This window comes from Petaurus breviceps, unplaced genomic scaffold (assembly GCF_028583685.1).
Source record: "Petaurus breviceps papuanus isolate PSGF00001 unplaced genomic scaffold, PetGlider_PUasm1.0 91133, whole genome shotgun sequence".
Lineage (NCBI taxonomy): Eukaryota > Metazoa > Chordata > Mammalia > Diprotodontia > Petauridae > Petaurus > Petaurus breviceps.
In genome coordinates, this window is record NW_027187419.1 from 57209543 (window position 1) to 57235765 (window position 26223).

The 26223-nt window shown below is 37.7% G+C and overlaps 1 protein-coding gene across 3 annotated transcripts in view; it reads left to right on the top strand.

Moving 5' to 3' along the window:
• Positions 1-26223, top strand: part of SGCG (sarcoglycan gamma) — a 313430-nt gene that overhangs the window by 185993 nt on the left and 101214 nt on the right. For all 3 annotated transcript variants that reach the window (XM_069080733.1, XM_069080731.1, XM_069080732.1), the window contains exon 4: positions 15858-15945. In XM_069080733.1, the coding sequence (XP_068936834.1) occupies positions 15858-15945 (88 nt within the window). The remainder of the gene's footprint in view (positions 1-15857; positions 15946-26223) is intronic.

Consider the following 26223-nt stretch of genomic DNA (forward strand, 5'->3'; position numbering starts at 1 on the left):
AAGTCAGACTTTATTGCCCCCACCCTCCCATTCAGTCAACTTCATTGACTCTTATCTCCAAGATCCAATAGAAAAATCTTCTTTTTGGCCTTCAAAAGCTTTCATAGCCTAGCTCCTTCCTATATGTCTAGTCTTCTTACACCTTAAGTGTAAAGGGGTGGTGGGTAGGGGGCAGATTGCATTTCTTTGTATCTCCACATTTAGCAGGATACTTGGCACAGACTAAGTATTTAAGAAATGCTGATTGACTAATGATTGACCCATAGTCATAAAATATCAAGAATTTTTTGCACAACCAGTATCACCAGAGCACTACACTTTAATCTCAGAGGATAAAAAAGAAATAGGAAGAGCTTGCTTTAGATTTGGAGAATGAAAACACATACTTAAGGTGACCTAAGAACAATATAAAAGCAATTTATCACTATTCCCATGTTGATATAGTACAACCTGAATAGACAAATGCTAGTTAAGAATGGAATAAAGATCAGGAGTTTTTAGGAGCTATTACTTGACCTTTTTGGAGTTTCTTTTTTGCCCTTCTTTTATGACCCAGGAAGCCTTTTGAATTTCAGAACTCTGATTTTGTGATGCACAAAGAGGAAAATAGGCCCATATTACCCTTGAACGGGGCATTCCTGTGAAATATCCTAGGGCATAAAGAAAATAAAATAAGAAAAAGATATTTCAGACATGCTTGTTTTTAGGCACACATGAAGTCTATAAATGTATCTTTCTCACAGGACTAAAAAACAAAACTCTAGTAATAATGCTTATCTTTCCAATAGTCAGTGAAAATTAATTGACCCTTGATCATATTCTCAAAAGGGTCATCTGATGCTCTGACGTACTGGCTAGAAGGGGAAGAAATTCTGCAACCTCCTTTTTGACTGCATCTTGACTTTCTTCTTGGCACCAAAAGGACCCCAGCTAAAATTGGCACCCAAAAGAACTATCTTCTCCATAACCCCTGCTCCTAACCCACCACCACCCTTCCAGTCAGTGCCATTTTCTCCTACCTCTCCTAGCTGGACACTGATCCCCTATCTCCACCCCTGCCAGAAGGAACTTAGAATCCCTCTTCTTCTGACCTATAGACTCACTCCATTCTTCTCAATAGTGGTGGGCTCCTCCTGTGGGACAACCGCCTGATACATCCTAAGGACTCTCAGGCCTTGCTATCTGCTTTGTATCTACGCCCTTGGGGTCTTCCCATCTGCCTTGCAACTGAACTCTCTTTCACTGTGTTATCTTTCCTCATTAAAAAAAGGGAGTTCCCTGAAAGCAGGAAATGTGTTCTTTTTTTTATTTTAGTTTTTATCCTAAATGTTTAGCAGAGTGCTTCATACGTAGTCAGCAATTAACAGATTTTTTTCCCCACGGATTCATTCACCACAGGTTCAATACTTTGTTCTCTTAATTGCTCTAGAGAAACAGCTGCTTTAAATTTTTCTGTCTACTGGCAGGGGTGGTGCCACTGGATTAAGAATTAATCTTCCAAGACCTCACAAGGAAGGGGTAAAGACCTGGGATGGTCCAAAGAATTCTGGTTATGAGGGAATGGAATAAAAAAAGAAAAAAGGGTGAAGGGAAAATAGCTATTTTCTCTGAGGCTTGGCTGCTTGGGAGAATACATAAATAACATTCCTTCATTGTTCTATTCCCACTGAAGCCAAGCACTGTGAACTATCTAAGTGTGCCTTTGGAAAGCCTCTTGCTAGTCCTGCACTGCCCTTTATATAATAACTTTTATGTGACTTCAAGGAAACACTTAAAAACTTGACCATTGGCATCTGCACTACCACTTCTGCTCTGTGACTCTTTTCTTGCATTCAACAGGCATGTTCCTAGCCTGAAAATGAAAGGAGAGAGGTTTCTCCCCACAAAACCTGTAGACATATATAGTCAAGCATATGTAGGAGAAGCAGGCACAAATTTGACTTAGGAAGCAATTATGTCTCCTTTGTATTAAGGAAATTTTTGCAAAACATTACTTTTCAGTGTCAGTGCCCTATTTATGTGTTGTATTTTCTGCAGTACAGAAGAACAAAAGAGTATTAAGAATTCTGTCCCAGGTCAAGGGCAATAACCCTTTTACCCCAGCATTTCATTTGGAAAGAGGCACTAAGGGAATTTTTCTTAGCCAGGTCTCATTGTCCTTAAAATGTTAAGGAAATATTTTAACTGTCTCCAGCTTTCCTTCATAAGCCACAGCTTGCTCATTTATGAATTTATCAAAATGCTTTTAAAAATCAATTTGGGGTCTGCCTATATACCATTTCATGTGATAATGAGGGCTCTAATGTATCCCTACTACATTAAGCTTACTTTCCATGCCCCTTGTTGTTATGAAGGCTCTTTTGAGCCTACTCCTTGCCATACTGAAAGATTTGGTAAATAATATGGTATAGACCTTCATTATTGTATACACTTTGATAATATTCCTTATTGACTTCATTTATCTAGAGCACTGAAGATTGCTAGAGTTGTAGAGTATTTTCTGGACCTCTCACCCACAGACAGGCTGCTCCTCCCTAAGGATCATAGGGTACCATCTTGGGTTAGAATTTCTCATTTCTCTACATGCATAATCTTAAGCCCCCACCAGCTGGATTTCCCCTTTGTTAGAGACTTGTGATTAGCATCCCAGTTCTGTTCAACCACTTAATATCCGTTAGATTTTATAAAGGGATATTTACTTAAAGCAAGAAATAGCAAAAATAAATTACACCATTCCCCCACAACCTCCCCCCCCCAAATCAAAGTTCATGCTCTTTCCTGGTTACTGGGAAAGGTGAGGAAGGGAAGAGAATAAATTTTTATATAACACCAGGCACTTTTACAAATATGATCTTCCACATAGAGAAGTACAGCTATTATTGTCATCATTCTATAGTTAAGGAAACTGAGTCAAATAGAAATTAAGTGACTTGCTCAGAGTAGCACAGTTAGAGGGTATCTGAGGCCAAATTTGAACTCAGGTCTTCCTGAATCCAGTCCCAGTGCTCTATCTACTTCACCACCACCCTTTCCTCTGAGGGAGTAGGCTAAAATATTAGTTCAATTCTTAGGCAGCATCACTTCCACTGAGTACACATCCAAAGGAAAAAGCTCTGCGGGATTAGTCCTTGCCTCAGATATTATTGGGATGGGGTACCAAAGGTCACTCTCAAGAATTATTCCTTATTCATCAATGCTGTGCTAACAAAACCTAACTGGTATTACAATTTTCTGATTCCTGTGGCTCACTTTCTCAACTTTTCTAAATTCCCAGGGACAGAGGTTTCACTCCTATCACCTAGAATCAGAAAGAATAAGTGAAAAGTCCAATGACCAAAGCCTGTTTCCGTTGTTTCAGGGGGAAGAGGGCCCTCTCCACTTATAGAATGTTCTTTCACCATACCCTGTGAGTGTTGAGTCACTGATATACCCCAAAAGCAAGTAAGGGGGAATAAAAGAGGTGACTGATGTTAGTAGTTCTTTGTGAACACCTCAGAAACTCATGAAAGAGCCTCCCTCTTCATCCTAGGGTTAGCTAACCAGAAACAGCTGTGGATTGCAAACATGTTCCAGTCTTTCCAAAGCACTTCCCTTAAATGTCATCAATCACAATTCTCCTAGAAATCAGCTTCCAAGTATCTTCCACATAGAGAAGTTACAGCAGCTAAGCAAGCTGTTAGGATCTGTGTCATGTGCCAGACACTCATTACATTAGTGTTTTAATCTTCATATAGAAAGTTACTCCACTCCTTTGCTCACTCTAATTATCTTTCTCTGGAACTTTTGCATCTGTATTATATCCTTCTTAAGATGCTGGACTCAAAATCTCTAACTGTATTCTAAGTAAAACCACACTGTGGTTTTCTGTAAGAGTTGAATAATATTTTATGGTGCATTTTTTGAAATAGGTAATTCAGTTCATAAGCTACAATATTATTTTGATCATTTTAATTACTTCACTAAGTAGCTACATGGCATGTTATAATTAAAAAAGACTTTTCAATCATTTTAAGATTCAGAGAAAAATAATAGACTATTATGCCACGTAATTTTGGTGTACATTGATATATTCTTCATGGGATGAACTTGAGGAACAATTTTCCAAAATTTTACCAAAAGCATTACCTTATACATTGGCAAGAATTTTACAGATAATCTATTCAGCTGAATTGCTGGGATGAAAGCATTTTTTTATTATAAATATAATTCAGTGCCACTGATTACACACTAACCCTTAAAATGGATGGGTAATATGGCTTAATTTCTTGTGACTCAAGAATAGAAATAATTTGTTCTTCCAGAATATAGTTGCTTTCTATCTATACCACTAAGTATGGGCAGACATTATTATATGCTGAACCACTCTATACCTTTTTACTGGGGTAGCACCCCTTTCAAATAGAAGATTGTCTTTATTAACACTTTGATTGAGTTCCTATGTGTATTTAGGACCAAACAAATCTGATACTCCAGAAATGAAGTTCAAGTCAACAATGGTCACCTTTTGCACAAGAATCTTGGGTTCTGAACAATATTTAAGGTTACAAATCCAATCCCACGCTGGCTTTAACTATGACTTCTGCTTAAAGGGTGCATTAGACTAGATTTTCTAACTTCCAGGAAAAATCAAGTTCAAGAGCAATATGGCCACCTTGACCTATAATTGGAAGAATTTGCTTATCTTGCTGAAGCAGATAGAAAATGACATGAATACTTTAAAGGTAAAGATAAATGTGAAAAAATATATATTCCCCCTTGAATTTGCAGGTATAGTTCTGATTACAGTATTTAGATGAATACTGTCTTATTGAATCCACAAGGTGAGTGACGAGTCTGATTATAGCATAAATTTACCAGTGATCCTAGGTATTTATGGTCAATGCTATCTATGTCACACTTGAAATGTAGATCTAATTCTTTTACCTGAAGTTCCCAGAGAAAAGGCAAAAATAGGTTTTTACTATATTTATCTGGATAATTTCCTCCACTTATAATCATAGAGTTGAAGCCCCCCATGGGAAGAATGTCAATTCTCATTCTGTTTTACAGATAAAAATTGTTCATACTCTCTTAGCTTTGCCCATCATAACTTTTTTATTAGGAATATATTTAAATGATTAGATGTTCCATAGCCAATTATGTGTTTCCAAGGCTGAGCTGCCTTCACAATTGGCTGGGCATTGTTCTTTGATGTCAGGCTATTAGACTAAATTTTCTTGTGTCTGCCATTCAACACAGGTTATCTCAAATATCTTAGTGTAATTTTAAACTATTAAAGCTTAAAGCTGCTACTAAAGCTGAAAACCAAAACATTTGGGATAACGCCCTCCCCTGGCTATGGGGGGAAAGCCCCAAAATAAAAATGTTAACTGAAAGGCCCATAGGAAATGCTCATGTATACCTAGAATAGTCTAGTCCAATATACTCGGCTCAAGTATATCTGTCACAGAAAAGGACATTCAATTGTTTGGATATATTCAAGAGTTAGTGCAGACTTCAGTAGAAACAAAAACAGAAGTTCTTAAAAGTTAAAATCAGTCAGTTCCATGACTATCCATCTTTTCATTGCTTCAACATTTATTAAGCAACTTCTCCTTGAAGAATGCTGTACTTGTTGCTGGGAGAAATAAAAAATCTATAAATGAAACAGGATCCCTGCCCTTATGGAGTTTTATAGGGGGAAAAGACAAACAAATAGTTCTAATACCTATGATAGCTATAGCACAGATTACTATATGAGAAGAGCATTAGAGCATTGTGGAACAGTCTGAAGGGCCTTTGTGAACTGGGAATATCAGGGAAGGTTTCAAGTACTTGGAAACATTTGAGTTGGCTTTTAAAGATATAATAGGTAATAAGAAGGAGAGAGGTCATTTCATGTTGCAGCTGGGGCAAAGGAGGTGAGCATTTGCCTCAGTATTGCAAATTTAACATTTCCTCCCATATCTGGTCCTCTCTCTGGGGACAGTAGCAGACTAGTCTTGGGCATACTGCCTTCTTCCTTAGCTACATTCTCAACCCCTACCACCACCACCACCGTACCTCCCTCCACCATTGCTTCAGCAACAGTCACTGAATCAGTTAGTCCTTCAAACTGGTTTGTCCTTCAACTTGGATTTAAGTGCAGCAGGGCTATGCAAAATCACCAGCCTCACTCTCTTCTCCAAAGTCATCTGGATCCATCAGCCCTAATGGGTGAGACAATGTGCAAACACCTATGTACAATTAAGATATATAGAGAGGATAAATTGGGGGTAGTCTCAGAGGGACACACTAAGATTAAAGTAGATGAGGAAAGATTTCTTGTAGAAGGTGGGACTCTAGCTGAGATTGGGTAATCTAAGAGATGAATATGAGAAGGTAGAGCATTGCAGGCATGAGGGACAAGCTGTCAAAAACACTCAGAAGATGAAGTGTCTTGTGTAAGAAACAGCAAGGAGTCCAGTGGCACAGAAGCAGAAGATGGAGAGAAGAGTAAAATATATAAGGAGTTGAAAGGGTGGAAGCTGTCATTTTATTAAGGGCTTTGAAAGTCAATTCTTCAGCTGTTTAGAAACCTCATGGTTCTGGGGCACTCTCCCCAGCTCAACAGCTTATCTAAGGGACAAAAATGGCTCTAAGATTGTAGAAGTAAAGATATAGATACAACAATGTATATTTCTTAGGTAAAAAGTAGTCTAGTTTGTCAGGAATGTAGAGTACAGCGCTGCACAATCCAGGGCAATCATTTCCAAAGAAGGGGAAAGGGAGGTTCTGTGGCCCAATGCCAAGGGGACTAGGTGCTGACTTTAAGAGCTTTCCTTCCCATGATAGCTGGTAAAGGGGTAGCACCTACCCTCATGCCCAACATTTCCCCATGCTCCCTTTTCCCTTGATGTAAACTCCCAATTTCCCTTCTTCTGAGTCCAGTGTAAGAGCCATACTGGACAGCTACAACAGCAGATCCTTTGGGAAGATTCTATACCCCCTCTGGCCCCCAGAATACACATCCTCTTCCTCCAGATAATCTCACAGCTGCTACAGGCCTGCCTAGAAAGGCAGACTGTGCCCCAGGCCAGTGACCGGAGCAAGAGGTCCATGTCCCTCCTTTATTTTAATTTTGGGTGGGACAAAGGGCACCTCACTGACATCTCATTCCATTGTCGTTTCCACAAACCTTAATCTCTGAACTTCCCTGTTTCTTTGAGAGAACCATCCTCAGTCACCCAGATCCACAGCCTCAGTGTCATCTTGGACTCCTCAATCTCTCTCTTACCACACATATCCTATTGATTGAATAATTAGTTGCTAAATCTTATCATTTCTACTTCTCCATATCTCTCACAGCTGTCTCATACTTTCTACCCATACAGCCCTTACCTCCTTTTTTTTTTTTGGCTTTTTGCAGGGTAAAGGCAGGACAGTTGGGATTAAGTGACTTGCCCAAAGTCACACAGCTAGTGTCAAGTGTCTGAGGTCGGATTTGAACTCAGGTCCTCCTGACTCTAGGGCCAGTGCTCTATTTACTGCATCACATAGCCTCCATCTTTACCTTCTTTCAAACCCTCATCTCTCACTATTGTAGTAGTCTCTTCAGTGGTCTCCTACTTTCAAGTCTCTCCCGTCTTGAATACATTCTCCATACAACTGGCAAAATGATTTTTCTGAAGTGTGAGCCTAACCATGTTACTTCCCTTCAGTGAATTCCAGTGACTCCCTGTTGACTCTAGAATCAAATGTAATTTTATCTTTATTTCATCTTTTTAAAATTTCTATTTTATACATTCTAAAATGTATAAGTCATCAGTACAGTAGTACATGTATTTAATTTGTAAAGATGCATAAATTAGGGGGATACGATCAAAAATGTTTTTCTTGATATTTGATTGAAAAAAGGTAAGGCAGCAATCATTTATTAAGCACATAATATCTCATAGAGAATGGATAGATGGGGGAGATGAAAAACTTGCCCTTGAAAAGCTTACAGTCAAATTGGAAAGACAATGTATATATTCCTATAAAAAGATAATGAGTAGTGCCAGGAAGTATTTTACATATCAAATGAATGCTATTGAAAATAATTGGCCCAACACTGCACAAGAATCACTATGGTTACTGCATATTCAAAAGAACAAACTTTATACTGTCTGCAAATATCAGCAGGTCAAATCCTTATTTATGAAGTCAAACAGTACTTTAAAACTTGGGGGAAATCATTTATGAATAAATCACTTGATAATCTGTTTTAAATCTTATGTTGTGTTTAAATGTAACTCCAAAATTTGTATTTTGGCATAGCTTCCATTTGTAACTGCAGACCCCTAAAAGAAAGGAGATGGAAGCATTTTGTTGAACAGCAATTAGCCCTTCCCTATCACTTCCTTCCATTTTTCCTTCCCTTCTTTCCTCCACTGCTCCCTAAATTTTGAGTACTTATAGAAAGCAGTTTGCTAAGGGCAGTTGGGGACACAAAGATGTGGAAAAATGAGTCTTGTTCCATGAGATCTTGCCATTGAGTTGGGGAGATGAAACACATACACATACAGTATGATCTAGAAAAACACAGATCTATCCTTTTGTCTTCATTTCCTTTCCTTTCATTCACTTCTCTTTACATTCCATTCTGACTTTTTATCATATCACTCAACTGAAACTGCTTTCTCTAAGGTAAACAATGACCTCTTAATTACTGAATTCAGTGACCTTTTCCTCATCTTCATCTTTCTTGACATCTGGATATTTGATGGTGTTGATTTCCATCTTCTGATTTTTCTTTCCATCTCCTAACTCTTTTTTTCCCCTGGGTTTTTGTGATGCTATTTTCTGCTAGTTCTCCCTCTCAGTCATTCATATATATGTGTGTGTGTGTGTATATGTCTATGCATGTATTTGTATATATGTCTATATGTGTCTATGTATGCACGTATATGTGCCTAATATATGGATGTACACATGTATGCATACATATATACACTGCACATATATATGTGTACATATACACATATATATCCAACCTATTGCAAATTATTCCAAAATATACATGTCGATCAATTAATAAGCATTTATTAAATGCTTGTTTTTTATTTGTCAGGCACTGTGCTAGGCTTTGAGGGTACAAATACAACAATGAGACTGCTCTAGCCCTTACATAACTAACATTGTAATAAGCATATACATTATAGTGAGAGATAAAGAAGTATGTAAAAGGCAGTTTGTTAAAAAAAAATAGAATGACATTTCCACAGGACAAAAAAAAATCATAAAGGAAGGGTAAAATTGGATAGGAATGTCGAGGGAAAAGACTGACATAGATCAATATGAGGGAGAGATAAGTAGAAAAGAGAAAAAGTGCTTTGGTCTAGAATTTTATTGTTGTTCAGTTGTGTCTGACTCTTCGTGACCCCATTTGGGATTTTCTTAGCAAAGATACTGGAGTGTTTTGCCATTTACTTCTCCAGCTCATTTTGCAGATAAGGAGACTGAGGCAGATAGGTTTAAGTGACTTGACCATGACCATACAACTAGTAAGTGTCTAAGGCTGGATTTGAACTCAGATCTTCCTAACTCCAGGCCCACTGCTTCACCTACCTGCCCCAGGTGTCTAGGGCTGAGTCATTATAACTTAGAATCCCAAGGACTCCACATGAAACAATATTGCAGTAGATTGTCACACCCAAGTTTCTCACATAAACTACAGTCCCATGTCACATACTGTCTATTCAGCATGTCCAAAGCAGAATTTATTGTTTTTTCCCACTGAATCCACCTCTCTTCCAGACTTACCTGTGTTTCTTGACTCAAAACCTGAGTCTTCTTAGACTCTTCACTTTCTTTAACCCTTCATACCCAATTGGTTACATAGTATTTTTTTCCTGCTTCCACGACAACCACCCTCTTCTCTCCATTCCCTGGCTACTTACTAATGTCACACTCATAGCCTTTCATTTGCATTACAGTAATAGCCTCCAAATTAGTACTCTTTGCTTCCACTTTTTTCCTCAACAATCTCTCCTCCATAGAGGGATCACATTTGTTTCCCTAAAGCACAGCTACGAACATATCACTCTCCTTTCAACGATCTTTGTTGGAACCCTATTCCACTTAGGATAAAATACAAATTCCTTTTGGGAACATATAAAGACTTTCTTCTCAGTTTATCTTTCTAAACAATTTTCTTAATCACTGTTCTCATAAACAAAATTCTGAGTACTTTGTGCCTTTTTGTATGTGTTGTCTCCTATGTATTCCCTTTCATCCTTGGCCACCACAACCTTCTATAGTGCTTCCCCAAAATTAGTCTATATTTACCTTGTATAGAGTTTGTATTGTTGACCTGTTTTGAAGTCACAGCACCCCAGCAGAATGTAAGGAGAGAGGCTGCTTCATTTTTATCTGTGTATCCTCCATGCCTAGAGAGAGGTAGTATGGCTTAATGGATAAATGACCAGATTCAGGAACAACTGTGACACATGACTGACCACACAATACTTGACAAGTTACATAAGCTATCAGTCCCCCAGGATACTAAGAAGATATCTTTTGAAACACTTATTTGCCCATCTACTTTGGTAGAAAGAATTCCTTCCTAAGAGTTCACTGAACCTATGAAATCAAAGATCTGGTCCCTCACCAACCCCTCTCCCCAGAAAAAAATACCTTATACATCATGGACAATAAAAAAAATTGTCAAATGATTGCTGAATAAATATGAGTGAGTTTGCAACATAAAAGAATAAGCTCTATAGTAGTTCAGAGAAATTAGAAATCATTTCTCACAAGGGTGAGGGAACTTTTAGTGGAGGATATGGCTTTTGAGCCAAATTATTTAAGATGGTTAGTATCTTAAGTGAGGAGGAAAGAGGAGGGTCATACAGATGGAAGATGTCATGAGCAAAGACAAGAATAAGGATTGCAAGATTTTTTTCAGAAAACAAAGGAAAGCCTAGTTTTGTTGGAGTATAGGGTTCATTTGATGAAGTAAGATATAAAGTTGGAAAAGAACAGACTAGATTTAAAGAAGTTTTGAGTGCCAGGGATAAGGAATTTGTTCAAAGCAGTATTCAAGGAAGACTAATTTGTATGTGATAATTACTAAGCAACCATTAAATGTAGATTAGTAATAACATCATTTGTAGCTTTAAAAGACAAAAACATAAGGTCAAGAGACTTAAAACTTCACCTTCAGATTGGATAAAGGAAAACAAAGCATCATTATACAGGGACCAGCAGATTCTTGCTAATTTCCTCCCTCCCACTCCTTCCCCCCCTTCATCCCACTCCTAACATTCCTATACTTCATTTCTTCCCTAACATGTGAATTGAGGGACAGAACTGAGATCAGGAAGTCTGGAAGAGTAAGGAGAGGAGAAGGTTTCCTGTAGTTGAACATTTTTATTGTAGTAGAAGAAAACTGATAAGATCATTTCAGGCTAAGCTGAAATAGAGCCAGAAGTTTTAACTCTAAGTGAAAAGAGTGATGTAATGGATAGTTTGCTTTGTTTAAAGTCAGAAAGAACTGGGTTCAATCCTACCTCTCACTCTTACTAGCTGTGTGCCCAGAAATAATTCAACCTGAGTCTCTTAGATATTAATTTTTATCTTCTGCAAAATGGGAGTGATTTCTGTAGGTCTTAACTATCCTACAGAGTTCTTTTATGGCTCAAGCAAGCTAAAGTACAGAAAACACTTTAGAAGTATGAAGGTACTAAAAAGCAAAGTTCACCAATTAAGTATTTAAAGCTTAAAGTATTCTATAAATATTCAGGGTTTTGTTGCTTTCCCTGTTGTTCTACTGAGGTTCAACTCCTTTGTGTGGTTTGAGATATCTTCATGTGGTTTAGGAGTGACCTTGAGGCTTCAAGGTTGGAAAAGTAGAGCACAAAACGTTAACCAGTTTTACTAAGTTGGACAGGCTTTGGGTGTAGGCCAGGGAAGAATGTGTTTCTACTATCCTGGGACCAGCACAGCAAAGCTTGAAGGTTTTCATTATACAGTTGGTCACAGAAAAATGAAGTTTTTGACCACAAAAATCTGCAAAAACTATCTAGACGCCTTCTTACCCTAGACATACCTCTAGCCCATAGCCTTGTCCTCTGGCTGGTTAGTTCCTGCCCAGAATCACCATTTAAGAAGCTTGTCAGTCTATTCACATCTACTTCTGCTTTCTCCCACCTTCTGCCTTCTAGCACCCTTGGTAGGGATTATCTTTTTTTTTTTTTTTCTAATTTTTGCTTGTATTTGTGTTCTCAGGGTTTAGCACCAGTGCCTAGCATATAGTAAGCTCTTAAAAATACTTCACCCATCTTTCTATAAAGTTAAATAATAGTTAAAATGTATGCAAGGGGAATACAAATGAATCACAGACTCAGGAAGTATTATTATTACTCAAACCCTGGGGTGGATTATAATTATAATAAGTAGCAATTAATAATAGTTCATTATTTTATTCTAAAATCATAAGAAACTGGGGATGGAAAGCAGTGTAGATAGTACCTAATCCAACCTTCTCGTTTATAGCTGAGCAAGCTAGAACCAAGAGGATAAGTGACTCACTCAGTCACACAATTAGTATTTTATAGAGATGGATACAATGTCTCCTAACTAGGTTCAGCAGAATTTCAGCAATACCCTGTACATTGTCAGCATTATTAAAATATAATCTTGTTTAATGTTTCTTTTTTAGCTGTTTTAATAAATTTTATTATACTAAATTCTTACATTTCTATTAACTATTCTAATAAATTTGGTTTATGGGAAAATCACATTTATGACAAAAGTACACTAATATATGTTTCACTGTTAACCCAGCCTATAGTACTCCTAGTTCATATAAAGTCAGCAAATATTTACTACTCTTACTCTATTTAAATCATTGTGCCGGATACTGAGAACATAAAGTGCATCCCTTTCCCTCAAAGAGTCTATGCTGAATCTAATAGAAGAATCTGGTAAGGCATGTATCCAAAGTTGTAATACAAGGGAAAACATTACAAGACTAAAGAAAAGTTCCAAAATTCTTGTGAAACTTGAGGAAGGAGGAATCCTTTCAAACTGGAGAGAGCATGGTATGCTTCCTGAAGGATGATGGCCCCTCATCTAAACTTTGAGAGAAAGGAAAGGGATCTGGGAGCCATGGCCTAAAGAATAGCATGAGAAATGGCAAGGATGTTGGAAAGGTTGGGACAAGAATAAAGGAGGGTAAGTACTAGAGTTTATCTAGAATACTGATTATGTGAAGTGAAATAACTTGAGATACAGCTAGAAAAGTAGGTCTGTACCAAATCAAAAGTAGGCGTTGAATTTCTGAACACAGAATTGATACTTTGATGGGCAATGGGGAGTCACTAAAGGTTTCTAAGTAGAGGAATTGAGTGAAAAGAGTAGTATATATCGATGAGTTAGAAAAAGGAGAGACTGGCATAAAAGGAGACCCCTTTAGGAGGCTTTTAAAATCCTGGTTACTGGTGATAACGTAAACAAGAGAGGTTGCATTGGTAGTATAAAAGAAGGGATAGAATTGAGAACAATTGTAAAGGTAGAATCAACAAACACATTGGACGTAGTGGGTGACACAGAAGAAAGGATCAAAGATAATCCCAATATTGTAAGCCTAGGTAACTGGGAAAATAATGAGTCCATCAGAAAAAAGATAGAGAAGTTAGTGGAAAGGGCACTTTTTGGCAAAAGATGCTGAGTTCCATTTGGGACATGATGAGTTTTAAGTTCCAAACAAGATATACAGGTAGACATAGAAGGATCTAGAAGATAGTTGGAAATTTAGGACTGGAGCTCTGGGAATGCGTTGGGGCTTAAAATGGTATTGGGAAATCATCCTAATAGAAATAATCAAATCCATTAGAGTGAATTAGAATCACAAGGTAGAAATATAGTAAGAAAATAAGAGAACCAAGGACCAAGGCTCAGGGAACACTCGTGTTTACAAGTACATGGAGAAGGGAGGAAGAGAATGGGAAGCCAATAATAGAACCTGAGAAGGATCATCAGAAAATACTCAAAAGAGTCCAATATCAAGAGAACTAAGAGGAAGACAGAAGGAGGGATGTTCCCTACCACTATAATTTAAATAGAACTCCTGTCTTCTTTATACCTTTTAAAGTACTTCACGATCTGGTTCCCATGTAGCTTTCCAGTTTTATTACATATACCTTCCTCTCAAAGACTATGTATTGCATCTACACCAGACTATTTGGTCTTTCTCAGATATGACATTCTGTATCTTATCTTTCTGCTTTTATCCAAGCTGCCCCCAACATGGAGTGTAATCTCTCTACCTCTAAATGAATTCTAGTTTCATTCAAATCTCAACTAAAGTGCCACCTCATACATAAGTTCTTTCCCAATCCCTGGCTACTAATATTTTCCCAACCCCAAAATTAATTTATGTCTATTTATATGTTTTATATCTACTTATATGTGCGTGTTAAACCTTGATAGAATTATAAATTCCTTGAGAACAGCATCTACTTTATTTTTTTTCTTGGCACCATAAAATCATAGCTATAATTGACCATCAAGTTAATAGACCATCCCTCATTTTACAGTTGGGAAAACTAAAGCCTTCAGAGGTTACATGACTTATCCAAAGGCACACAAATAATAAGTCCCAGAGGTGGGGTTTAAACTCAGATTCTCTGATTCAAGAGCTCTCTTGTTCCCAATGTCTAGAACATAGTAGGCACTTAATAAATGCTTGTTGATTGATTGGTTGATTCCACTTTAGGTCTTTAAGTAAAGGATGGATGACTGCTTGTTCAGAATATGGTAGGGGACACCCTTGGTTAGGTACAGCTTGTAATAAATTGTCACCAAGGGTCCTTCCCAACTCTAATGATTCTAATTCTCATCTCATCACTAATGCATTAAGATAACTAAGTTTATTATAAAAAAATCATGCCCCTAGTTAGGTCTATTCCATTCTGATAATTTTCTAAGATCCTGAGATTTTCTGGTTAGGAGTGTATAATCATTTGTTCTATTTAGGCTGGTATAAAATTAGAAAAATATCCATAAGCACGTTTTTCATAATGCCAGACCAATAGGTAGATTTTTCAAGGGTAGTAGGTCACTACCTCTTTCCCTCTGGAATAAAATGCCAGATATGACAGACCCCTAAGCAAATATGTGACTTCCTTCTAGAAGAGCTATAGTACTTTCTGACTTTAATAACCCACACCTAAAAAAATGCATTTGATTGTTGATACATATAAACAAGTGAGCCATCATAAAAAATGAGCTGCCGAGATTGAAATGTCACATTCTAGAAATACTTCAGGGCTCATATAACTACTTCAGGGTCTTTTCTAATGTGAATTTCTAAAACCAGAAATCACCCCAGTCCCCACTACACACACACACACACACACACACACACACACACTCATACACATTCACACTCACTCATAAAACACAAGACAAATCTGTGTCAAATATAAACTTTGCATTTTGAAACATTCACAATTTCTAGGAAAGGAACTGAAATTTTACAGAGAAAGAACTAAATTTTTTAGGTTATCAGAATACTCAAGAGTTAGTCATTAAAAATTCAAATCTGACCTTTAGAATACTTGAGAAGGAAAGAGGGCATCACCAAAACTTGCATTAGGTGTTGATCTATATCTTGCAGTTATTCCAGGCACATTATAAGTAGCAAACCCTCATAGACATCACAGACCCAAACAATTCTTATCCTTTTTGAAGAGGCAGTTCATTCATCTTACTCTTTCCTCAACCTCTGTTTTGACAAAAACTACATAAGCAGGTTTCAGGAATGTGGCTATGGAGAGATTTCTGTACATAAATCACTCTGCCATAATTTTAAATTCCATAGGTTCTATTAATTCTGTAAACCTTTGTTTTAGGATTCATCTCTGCTTCTACAATCTACTCAAAATGTGACTGTCAATGCTCGAAATTCTGAAGGAGAGGTCACAGGCAGATTAAAAGTTGGTAAGTCTTATGTTTAACAGTGACAAATAATATATTTTTTATTTTTATAAACATTTGAACTTTATATGAAAAATATTACTTATCTGCTGCTTCTCTTAAAGAGTTCAAAGTTATTTATACAGAACTAAAGTAATGAATACTTTTAAATACCAATTTCCAAGACACCATAGCTCAATAATAAAGAACAATTGCAGGGGTCATAAGTTGAAGAAAGAGGACAGCAGAAAAAAACACAGCAAAATAAATATTGGTAGAGGAGAAATTAAACTATTAGTAAAGCTTATCTTTTATTTTTATCTTACCAAAGCTACGTAAATACAACAAGCCAGTCCTGTACCAATAACACAGACATGCAATTTGTTGGTGGCCAATACTTTGGCCCTGACAATTTTAAAATCAAAAGTAAAGAGTTTTAGGGGAGGGTTGGAAACTAGGGAAATACACATGGTGATGCATTGTTCCTTTTATGAAATTTGCAATAATATGTCATATTTTTGTATTCTAAGTGGCTCTAAAATTGTTCTGTCCTGATTTTCATAATTTTCTATAAAGATTCCATTATACCCAGATTTTACTCAGAAAGTTTTATAATGATTTTCGGTCAAAGGGAGTAATATCTGGACTTGATCTAGCAGTCAATCTATCCAGTAAATACCTTCCCAAAATATACATAAATTCCCTATTGTTTTCACACCATTTTATTGTTTATCTTTCTAATGTCATTCCAAACACTTTTAAGTTTTTTTCTGACCCAGTCCCACAGAATCTCAGAGTGGAAAGGTCCTCAGAGGTTCCCTAGCCCAAGTTATACCTGAACAGGAAACCTTCACAGCATTCCTAACAAGTGGCCACTCAGGTCTGCTAGAAGGCCTCTGTGGAGTTGGGGGCTGTATCCTTGATGCCCTGCTCTCCCTTGTCCCACATGTCCAATAAGCTGAAAAAATGTTTTGTTTCTAACTTTGAAACATGATTTTCATCTGACCCCTTCTATCCTGTTACACAGCTACCACCTTAGTTCAGGCTCTCATCACCACTTGCCTCGAGTGTTAAAATAGCGTCTTTATTGCCAAAGTGATTTTCTTTTTTTTCTTTTTTTTTTTTTGGAGGGGGGATGGTAGGACAATTGGGGTTAAGTGTCTTGCCCAAGGTCACATGGCTAATTTTTATGTGTTAAGTGTCTGAGGCCAGATTTGAACTCAGGTCCTCCTGAATTCAGGACTGGTGCTCTTTTTACTGTGCCACCTAGCCACCCTGAAAAGTGATTTTCTTTTAGAACAGATATGACCATGTCACTCCCCTACTTGGTAAACTCTTATGCCTCTCTATTTCCTTTAAAACATTAGATAAACTTGTAAATGTACAATAAATGTATTTTAGATTTTTAAACCCCCTTTTAAGCTCTTGCTAACTTTAATTTTGGTTGTATCTCATCCCATAGTCTGTGATCCATCCAGGTTGGTCTTCTCTGTTCTTCAAATGACATTACATCTCTTATCTCTGTGTCTTTTGGATTTGGTCATCAGAAATTCCTAAAATGTATTCCCTCCTAATCTTCATTGCATAGAATCCTTATTTTTCTTCAATATGCAGATAAAGTATCATGATCTTCATGAAGCCTTTCTTAATCCACCCAACTACTAGAGCCCTCCCTCCCAACCTACTTTGAAGTTAACTACTTTGTCTTTATTTTTATTAATTTTCTTTGTATTTATTCTGTATACACTGACATGTATATATATGTGAGTATATATAAACACATACAAACAACCATATAGAATTCATGAGAGGCAGTGTGGTCTAGTGAATAGAGAGCTGACCTTGAAACCCAAAAGAGTTGGAGTCAACTCAGTACTCTAGGAAACCCTAGGAAAATAGATTATTATGTTCACCTCAAGGGAGTGGAATGAATCCCTTGATATCTGACTAGTGTATTTCATTAAAAAAACACTAGCATAATTTGAGGTGCAGCATAAACCAAAAATCAGGATCAAATGCCTTCCCCCCCCAAAATTCAAAAGCAAACATGAATGACTGGCATATGAAGGCATAGATAGATAGATAGATAGATAGATAGATAGATAGATAGATAGATAGATAGATGATGGATGGATGGGTGGGTGGATGGATGGATGGATAGCAATCAGGATCACAATATAAACAGTAAGTCTTAACTATTTTCCTTTCTTAATTAAACAATTTGGGTTGTATGAAATTCAATGAAAAAGTGGAGTCACATAGCTTGACTCTTCTCTGTGTGCTGAAAAGTGAAACTCAGAAGAGTAGGAAACCTAGTGAGAAGATGAAATGAGAGCAAACCTGAAATGGAGGTGTAATGTAATGTAATGCCAAGGAAAGGCAACTTCCCAAGGTTCAGAATACCAGCATAGGTGCTCTCCATTTTATTCAGTGACCAACCAAGAACAGAGAAGGTCAAAACATGACATCATTCCAAATACAGCATTTACTAAGTGTGATTAAATAATCTCCAATGACTACCCCACCCCAGGACCTTCCAATCATTCAATCAATTACAAAGTCCCTGTTCTAAATACTTCTCCACCCCTAGGCTATACCTTCATTTAGTCCACCACAAAGCCCCTCTTCTCAAATGGAGATTAGTTTCCAAACATAAGTAAAGTACCTTCATTTGTCAATCACAGAGCACAAAAAGGTCAAAAGTTCCCCACCCCTGGATCACAATTGAATCCACCCCAGAGTTACATCAAGTTTAAGCACAGCACTTAATACCCAAATGGAGGTCTTTTCTTCATCTTGACACGAGGCAAGTTCTCAGCAATCTTAGTTCCTGGGGAGACAAGGCTTAGCAAGGCCACAAGATACATTGCCAGTCTCTTCATCAATTCATCCTCTGTCTGCAGAACAGTCCTAGGACCCCTGAAAACATTAGCAAAACCCTCTCCCAGGATTTCTGTAAACATACAACAAGAAAATCCTTCTTCAGGGCTTCTGAACCAACAGAAAGGTTCCCAGACACCTGCAACAACAGCACTGTCCTTCACCAGTGGACAGTATTCACTCTGTCTGCAGGACAGTCTCCAGACACCTGCAATAACAGCACTGTCCTTCACCAGTGGACAGTATTCACTCTCTGTCTGCAGGACAGTCTCAGGATCTCTTAGCCAACAGCCAGGTTCCAGGACTTCTTCAACAAAAGGACTGTCTTTCACCAGTGGACAAATCTGGCAAAACAACATCAAAACAGACAAAGTACCAGCAAAACAGCCATGTCTCCTCAGTCCTTGGCAGCTCCGGGGGCAGGTCTCAAAAGTTCAGGGTGATTCAAAGTGGCCCCCAGCAATCCTTCTCAGTCTCTCTCTCTGCCTCCACGTGGGTGCTGCTTCCAAAAAGTTCTTCTGCCTCTCACTTGTCTCTCCAAATCTAAGTCACCAGCTCCTCCCAGTTCATGACTTTCTTTTCACATCAACAAGTCCATCCCACAGGTGGGATTAACAAGCTCTGGGTTTTAACACAATCAGTTTGAAAACCAAGCCAATACAGGGGAATCTTTAAATGCCATTACTATCACAGGAGGACATTTCAAAGAGGGGCTAAGGGAAAGAGTGTATATTTCACCCAGCTCAATCTTATCCTGGTTATATGGAAGATGTGACCTCAGCTTATACATCATGAAGATGTCATAAATTTTAATGATTCTCTCCCATAACATTTGTGATATATTACTGATAAACTTCTGGTAAACTTGGAATGTCCATTAAGAATTTCTGTATTAGGGTGGTGATAATGGTAGTAATAGAAGTATAAGATGGATGTGAGAGATAACATGGGAAAGAAACCACATGTGCAAAAATATTTATAGCAGCTCTTTGTGATGGCAAAGAATTGAAAACTAAGGGAGGGGGGTATCTTTTAATTGGGGAATGGCTGAACAAATTATGGCATATGAATATTATGGAGTATTATTGTGCTGTAAGAAATGATGAAGGGGATGGTTTCAAAGACATATGGGAAGACTAATTATCTCTGGTTAATAAGTGTCAAAGGAAGAGAGAAGAATCTAAGATAACTCCAAGGTTCTGAATACAGGAGACAGTATGAAAAGTGGAAACACTGAGTAACATAGTGAAATAATGAGAAACAAATTTGGGTACATGGGGGCAGGGAGATGGTAAATCATTTTGTTTGTGAACTTGTTGAGTTGGTAAGAAATTCAGGTAAAGCTATCTGGAACTTGAGAATGAGGTTAAGATAGGGAAAGATCTGGAAACATTTGCATACATGTGAAAAACATCAGGAATGCCTCCAAACCAATGTTAGAGTTCTAGTTTTAGATAAACACTTTAGAGAAAATCTCCTCTGACTACTGTAGGAACAGGGATACTGTAGGATCTGACTACTGGCCTGTGATTTCTTTGGTATAGGAAACTCCCAGGTGAGGAAATTCCTTCCATCAGTGCTCAGTGGAGTACTTTCTACAACTTCAAGAGAGCTGCCTCAAGTTCTGAGAGGTTAAGGGACTTGCACAGGGTAATACAGCCAAGATGTGTCAAAGGTAGAACTTAAAACTAGGCCTTGCTAATTCCAAGGGTGGCTCTTTATCCACCACACCATGATGCCTTTATGTACCATTTCTAACATCCTGTAACATATTTATTCTTTAAATAGTCTTATAGGAGGGTACACATCACTCTAGAGCTGTAGAATTTAATGTCATTTTTGTTGCAAATATTTTAACATTACCAATAGTAGATTAGTTTATCTTCCCTAAGATATATCGAAAATATGATTATCTTAGAAATTAGTTAATATAACTATAAATTAAGAAAGAGTTACAAGTGCAGCAAAGTAATTATATATGTGTGTACATACAATTTGAATTAGTAATTTGTGATCAGATGTTTTCTAATATGGATCATACACCTGGCAATAAAAGGATGGTTGACCTGGAGAAAATATGACTTGAGGTGGAAATAGCTATTCTCAGGGAAGAGGGATTTTAGTTTTTCTGCATGGCTCCAGTATCAGGAACAATGGATGGAGTTTGCCAAAAGACAAATTCTTTTGTAGATGTAAGGAAATACTTTCTCACAATTAGAAATATCTACAAAATCGGAGCTGTCTTAGGAGGAAATGAGTTTCCCTTCCCTAATGGTATTCAAATGATCCCTTGTCAGAAATTTAACTTCAACATAATGTTTCTGGTCCTCAGTTTTCTTATCTTTAAAATAAGGGGTTTTAATAGATGATCCCTAAGGTCCTTTCTAGCCATAAATTATTGTTGCATAAAGCATAAAAATAAATCAAGCAGAGATTTACTGAGTACCTACTATGTGCCAGTGAGAATAGTTGGCATTTATTTATATAGTATGCTAATAATTACAAAGCACTTTTCCTAATATCATCTCACCTGCATGATGTCATTCCATCCTCACAGAAACCTCATGATAATATTGGTATGTGTCCCCATTTTGTAGATGAGGAAGTTGTCCTACCAAGAGGCAGAGTATCTTGCCTGCAGTTACACAGCGAGTGTTAGAAGAAAGCTCAAACCTATATCTCTCTTGATTCTCAAGTCTAGCACTACCACACTGCCTCAGGGTGCTAAGAGAGAAACAGGAAAGGAAAAAAAATCTAGACAGTTTCCAGGTTTTGATGAGTCTGCCTCCAAAACATCTCTCCCAACCCTTTCTCTCCAGTTCACATGATCCTTATTGGTATTCAGGCCCTACCCCCTCTTCCCTGAACTTGTGTCATGTGGTTTGTCCTTCATTCTTGAAGAGGACCATGATATCAGGAAGATAATGACATGACTTAAATTGATTTTGATTTGAGTGAGGGATGACTGTGCAAAGCCATCTGCCTCACTTTTTCCTCCAGAGTCATTTGGGTCCAGTAGCCAGATATCAATCAGGATGACTACAGATGAACCAAGATGCAGTGGGAGACCTTGGCCATTTTAAGATACGATCTTTTCAAGCTCTCACTCTGAGTACTAACTGTCCCTATTCCTTCAGTCTTGCTCCTTCCAATACTTCCTCTCTGAAGCTGCTAAAGTAATCTTTCTAAGGCAGGGGTTCCTAATCTTTTTTGTGTTATGGACCCTTTGCCAGTGTGCTAAAATAATATCTTGCTCTGGTGCCCCGATCACCACCACCACCAACAACACCCCTTGTAGTCAAATATAGTAAGTTTATAAATAGTCAATCTAAAGTGTCATGGTATGAAGCAATATTGCAAAGGGGAACCTGGAAGTCACATACAAACTATCTCCAAAGATCAAAGGAGCATAATGTACAGCTTGTATTATATATATATAGTCAAAAATCACATCCTTGTAATATATGCTGAATCAGGGAAAAGCATTTAGGCTTTGCTGTCAGAGCCTTTTTGTCCTATGATATGTAAATTTCAGATGAGTTCCAGACATCCTTAATAAGACCAGCAGATCACCAAATGATGCTGGTAACTCTGAGATGACATGGTATGTTAATTTTAATTCTTTACCAACAACTCTGAGAGGATGTGAAGATGTTAATGACTAACCCCAAGCTGGCACAGATAAGAGTTAGTCTGTTCCCCCCAAATCCCATAAAATGAAACCTCAAACTTGTTCCTCTTGATCCCTCTTCTATCTCTATCTGGGTCTATGATGCTGAGTGCAATCAAGTTTAATACAAGGTTATGTGAGTGGTCATCTGTGCCTCTCCCCTTCACCATGCCCTTCCCCATTGCTGCTTGCCTCCCTTCATCACCCTATCCCCCCCAAACTCACACCATCTGCCTCTGTACTACCCTCCATTTTGGTATTTATCTCTGTACTTTTTAATGACATTTTCCCTTATACCCACTGTGCCCTATCAAAGTATGATTATAGCCCTGTTTCCCACTACCATCATGGATTTTCCTGGCAATTTACCCAAAGAAGAGGGTTCACCTGCTCCCATTTCATAATTTTATAAATTAATTATCAATTCAGCCAGTCAGGTCATGCCTATGGACCCCTTCAGAGAATAATGCTTCTAAATGCATAAATATACAGGATTACAAAGGAAACCAACTATATTGAAAGACATAAAATATTAATTAGAAGTTCACAGACCCCAAGTGAAGAACTTCTCTCCTAAGGTATTAGTTTCATCATATTACTCCCCTACTCCAACTCTTCAGTGACTCCCCAATGCCAATAAAGTAAAAATTCCTTAACCTGGCATTTGGTTCCAGTCTACCTTTTCAGCCTAATTTTTATAATGCTCTTTTACATGATATTCTAGGTACATTCCAGCCAAAATGAACTAGTACTTATATCAAAATCCAGCATTGCCCAAACACAACACACTACCTTCCATCTCCATGCACTCACACAGGCTGTCCCTGTCACTTCTCAATTCCAACTTTTAGAACTATCCTTCAAAGCTCAAGTCAGGTTCTACCTCCACCATGATGCCTAGCCTAACCTTCCAAGATACAAATGCTCTTTCCCTCCTCAAGTTTTCTAGGAGTACTTTTTATCTTGTAGTTGGCCCCATCTCATCTCACTTTTTATTCTACTTACCAGTCTACACTTTGTTCCCTCTCTTACCACCACCACTACCCCAATGATTGTTCTCATCATTATATACCCAATGCCTTTGATAAATGTTTGTTGAGGGAATGATCTGGACACTGTACTTTTATTAATATAGTACAATATTCATATGCCTCTTTGGGTTACCATTTCATGCTGTTGATTATTTAATTTGCTTTTAATGGTAGCCTATAAGTCACATAATGTAAGGGTTATGGGATTTAAAGATCTTCCATGCCCCATTGGACTTGCTGACGTAGCAGGAAGGGGCAGAGCAAGAGGAAGCAGAAGCCAAGCTGGAGTTCCTGCGGTGGCTGGTGGTGGTGGTGACGGCGGCGGCAGCAGCAGAGGCAGCGGCAGCGCGAAGCCCTTTTTGAGTTAGCCAGAATTTCTGCTAAGGACTCCTGCTGAGGACTTCCAGGGGCCAGAGCTGCTGGGAGTGCGCTTCCCGGACGCTGGGTGGTTGCTGTGAGTGGGGAGAGGAGGACCTTTGCCTGAGGTAGCTTGTTCTGTTTTAAAGGCTTGAAAATGTGGGTGCTTTCTACTTTATCTACCTGTGCCAATATCATAACTACTCTGATGGCTTTCACTTTCTGGTTTTGGGACTCAGTCTTTTGGTATCTTAATAAATTTTCTAGTTTATTTCACCATATGGCAAGCATGATGTATTTTGTGATGGATAATTATATCAGCATATTTGTAATCTCCATAGGCATTGTGAATATGGCATTGCTGATACATGTGTACTGCTGTCAAGTCTAGTTCCCACCCCAATCACCATCCCATACTTTTGCAGTTGATATGTTAAACCTAAGCACAAGACTTTTTATTCATTCATATTCAAATTTATTTTGTAAAAAAGTCCATATTTCCAGCATATACAGATATTTACAAGCTAATATTATCCTTTCTAGATTTGTGTCATTCTCAGATTTGATAAGCATACCATTATTATTTTCATCTATGTCACTGATAAAAATATTAAATTGACTGAACTGAAGACAGAGCCCTATAGGCATGCCATGAGAGACCTCTTTCAAACTAACATCGATCTGTTCATCAACCAGCTGTTGTAATATTGTTCAGTCCATATCTTTTCATCTTACCCATGGGGATATCATGAGAAACTTTGTCAAATGTCATGCTGAAATTCAGACATAAAATGTCTGTAGTCATTTCTTGCAAAAATCCCCCTGTCAAATAAAAGAAGCCCTTTCAGCTTTGTACTCAAGTTTTTCCTTGTAAAAGTAAGTGTAATCAAATTTTATATAGTGCCCTACTCACATATCTTTGTGACACTGGGAGAAAGCAAGGAAGGCCCTCAATATATTGGCAGATTTATCAGGGAACATGGTTGCAGAGGGATTGGTAGCATAAATGTGCCTCAGTCAACATCATTGGAGGTGATATCTACGTGAATGAGATCATCAATCCATTTGAGTTTTTGAAAGCCTGTCTCACATTTGATGGGCTTTGAATTTCATTTGATGGTGGCAACTGGTCCCATTACTTTCTGGCAAATAGAGGGAGAAGAAATGGAATCAGTGTCAGATTTTAAATTCTCAGGCTCAAATATCACTGCAGATGGCAACTACAGCCATGAAATTAAAAGATGCTTGCTCCTTGGAAGGAAATCTATGGCAAATCTGGACAGCATACTAAAAAGCAGAGATGTCACCTTACCAATAAAAGTCCATATAGTCAAAGCTATGGTTTTTCCAGTAGCAACATGTGGCTGTGAGAGTTGAACTATAAGGAAAGCTGAGTGCCATAGAATCGGTATTTTTGAGTCATGGTACTGGAGAAGAATTTTGAAAGTTTAAACAACAGGGAGATCAAATCAGTCAGTACTTAAAGGAAGTAATTTAGGCTATCCACTGGAAGGTAAAACACTGAGGCCAAAGCTTAAATGTTTTGGCCACAAAATGAGAAGATGGGACTCACTGGAAAAGAACCTGATGTTGGGCAAGATTGAAGGTAAAAGAAAAAGAGGATAGCAGAGGAAATGATGGATGGATAGTGTCATGGAAGCAATGAACATGAACTTGGACAGTCTTCCAGAGATAGTTGAGGATAGAAGGGCTTGGCATGCTATGACTGATGGAGTTACAAAGAGTCAAACACAACTGAACAACTAAACACCAACAAGAAAATATCATTATTTTAGTAAGAATAACATGTCATTTAAGACAAGAATTAATATATCAGTACCAGATTTTTTTTTTCTATCAGTGCTTAGATTACATAAAAATATATGCTCTTTGAATTTAAAACCAGCTGCCCTCCATGGCCCTTTTCAACAAATTACTTTGGTTTGCTTTGGATCTATAAAAAAGATTGTTGTTATTTTAAATTTATAATTAACACTTAAACTTTATAGTAGTCTAAAACTTCAGCTAGAATCATAGACTTATCATTGGAAGGGACTTTGAAGGGCAACTAAAATTATAGGCTACCCTATTGCCTCAGCCATCCTGTTTGATAAGAATATGATTTGTTATTGGTATTTTGGGATTGTATAGCTTTTAATGCTACATCTTTTTTAAACCAACCAAGCTTTTGGTTAGGTTTTCTGACATGTACATAGTGTCTCATGAAAAAAGAATAATTATTTCTCAGACATGACAATTCCACTAATTAAGTTGATCATTTGGGGGATCAAGAGAATCTTTCAATAACTTTCAAATATTGAACAAAACAGAAAACTCATCAGTATACTAAATGGAACCATGCTT